The 2,657-nt window shown below is 45.4% G+C and overlaps 1 protein-coding gene across 1 annotated transcript in view; it reads left to right on the top strand.

Moving 5' to 3' along the window:
- Positions 1-62: 62 nt before the first annotated feature.
- LOC126386974 (hamartin-like) overlaps positions 63-2,657 on the top strand; it is an 8,448-nt gene continuing 5,853 nt past the window's right edge. The window contains exons 1-3 of the mRNA XM_050039552.1: positions 63-102; positions 1,927-2,093; positions 2,253-2,435. Of these exons, the coding sequence (XP_049895509.1) occupies positions 81-102; positions 1,927-2,093; positions 2,253-2,435 (372 nt within the window). The 5' untranslated portion in view covers positions 63-80. The remainder of the gene's footprint in view (positions 103-1,926; positions 2,094-2,252; positions 2,436-2,657) is intronic.

Genomic DNA, 2,657 nt, shown 5'->3' with positions numbered 1-2,657 from the left:
TGTCATAATCATGTTCTGTGTGTGTGTGTGTGTGTGTGTGTGTGTGTGTGTGTGTCAGGTTGTCGGTGGTGAATAAGTCGATGGATCGGAGTCATTTTGGAGGTAAACAGCAGAGCATGAAAACCAAAGGTACCAGAAACTAACAGTGATGACACTCTGACTCATTAACACTCACTGATTGATTGATTATTGATTGATTGAAGTCTTTATCTGTAACCTGATCGTCCCGAATCAGTTTGATGTTTCTATGAATGGTGTCTCTCTGCAGCTGCGTGATGTCTAATCATCTCTCTGTAATTCAGACCCAGGGTCAGTGTGTTTCTACCTGGCAGGTGTCACACAGATCCAACATGTTCACATGTCACCAGATTTAATACACATGTCCAGTTTGTCCTCCACTGTTGACGCACACAGTTTGGGACACATCTTTAAAACCACACATCAGGACTGTAACACATGACTCAGATTCAGACCCGACCAGTTCACTCAGTGTCGATCACATCGATCACTGCCTGTGTGTTTGTCAGTATGGAGGAGTTTGATCAGGCTTCACTTCAACATGTCAACACGTCAGAGCTGAAGGACCGACAACACTGAACTAACATTTGAACTCGACACTTTGTTCACAGGTTTCAGTTGAAGACTTTTTTCTGCACTTTCATTTCTTAGAGTTTTAGAGTTAAACTGACAACAAAAACAAATCTAACATAAAATATATAAATTATACTGAAGAGAAACTGAAATGCAGAACTTTGTTTCTGCTCCCATCGTCAACAGGTTTCAGTTAAAGATGAATGAAGTGTTTTTCTATAGCACCTGTCATGCTCTGTAGATCAGGGTGCTGCAGACAGAACAGAAATGATCGGAGACGACGTGGTCAGTGACATCAACAACATGCACATCAACACCCTTTGACAGAATTAAGTCGAGGGCCGTGAGGACGTGTCGATGTGTTGGTCCTTAACATGAAGTCAGTGAGATGAGAAAACAACACGCATCATAACTGGAACAAACATGAGATACAAACTCTGAGAATTCAGAGAAGAAGTTTGCACAGTGTTGGGGGGGCGATGGGGGAGAAGCACTCGGCCTTCACGGTGACTCAGCTGCACATTCACAGCAGGTGAAAAACCTCAGTCTTGGGGAATGAATGAAACAAAAATCGGGGGAGCTTCAATAAGACAGAGTTAGTAAAGGACGACCAGGTCTCAGTTAAAATGTGAAGTGTAATTTGTCTGTTTGTCCTCAGTGCTCAAATAATGGATAAAAACATCTCTGACTTTTTCAGCGACCTCACCTGCAGGCAGACGTGACATAAACATGATGACAGTGTTTGTGTCATTACTCTCACTGCCACAGGGGGGAGACAAAGATCTGCGCTGCAGCTGTAATGATGATGTTAGTTTGATGTCTGTCTGACAGCAGCTGTGACGTTTGTTCTCCTGTGACGTCGTTTCACCTGCTGCAGGTTTTTAAACTGTGTCTGAAGTGTTCACTCAGCATGTTCATGATGGAAGTGACTTTGTTCTAATTGGTAAATCATTACTAACCAGTTTAACCAGTTTAACTGCTCATTCAGCATCATGGTTTGGTTCTTTGTTAGAACAGAGTCGCTGTGAGGCTCCACACTCAAACATCTCTGATTCATGTTTGCTCAGGATGAACTGTGGTGACGTCATGATGTCAGCAGCAGCTTCAGCTCAGTTTCCTCTGAAACACTCTCGTTAAATATTCACGCGATGAAGGTTTTATCTGATCTCTGTTTTTTTATAAGTTGCTGAAATCATAAATTTATAAATGTCAGACCTGATTTCATCAGCAAATACAGTTAAATGATCCTCATGTGTCTGACTGTGTGTGTGTGTGTGTGTGTGTGTGTGTGTGTGTGTGTGTGTGTGTGTGTGTGTGTGTGTGTGTGTGTGTCAGGCCCCGCCCAGGGGGAGGAGCTTCAGTCTCTGAGGAGTCAGCTCTTATTGGTCCACAGTCAGCTGCAGTACGAACGCTTCAAACGCCAACAGCATGCCGTCAGAAACCGCCGCTTGCTGCGGAGGGTCATCAACGCCACCTCGCTGGAGGAGCACAGCGTCGCCATGGTAACAAAGACATGTAAACACTGTCCCATTACTGCTGTCTGTTTGTACACGCAGAGACCTCTGATGCCTCCTGCAGGACAAACAGAGACATGACAGTCCATTCACTGTGTGTGTGTGTGTGTGTGTGTGTGTGTGTGTGTGTGTGTGTGTGTGTTGCAGAAGGGTCAGCTGAGCGCTCAGGACGAAGAGATTCGCTGTCTGAAGTCGAGTCTGCAGGAAGAACAGAGACGATACACACAACTGCAGCAGGACACACAGACACACACTGAGCAGCTGAACACACACATCAGACAGCTGCTGCTGCAACAACAGGACGAACTGAGGGACAGGCAGAGACTGCAGGTAACAATACACACCTTATACACACCTTTATACACATGAATACTTCCAGTCCAGCACCTTTGGAACCAGCAGTAAGCCTTCAGACATGGTACCTAGACCCTGGGTCTGTTCAGACAGTCCTCTTAAATGTGGGCGGGGTTGTTGTCACTCACTGCTCCGTCCAGCACTCGCTGTATTTCCTCATCAGCGGTGACACAGATGGAAGTCTGCACCTGGTTTATC

This window comes from Epinephelus moara, unplaced genomic scaffold (genome assembly GCF_006386435.1).
Source record: "Epinephelus moara isolate mb unplaced genomic scaffold, YSFRI_EMoa_1.0 scaffold1298, whole genome shotgun sequence".
Taxonomy (NCBI): Eukaryota; Metazoa; Chordata; class Actinopteri; order Perciformes; family Serranidae; genus Epinephelus; species Epinephelus moara.
The sequence above is the reverse complement of the archived record's forward strand: the minus strand, read 5'-3'. Positions and strand labels throughout refer to the sequence as shown.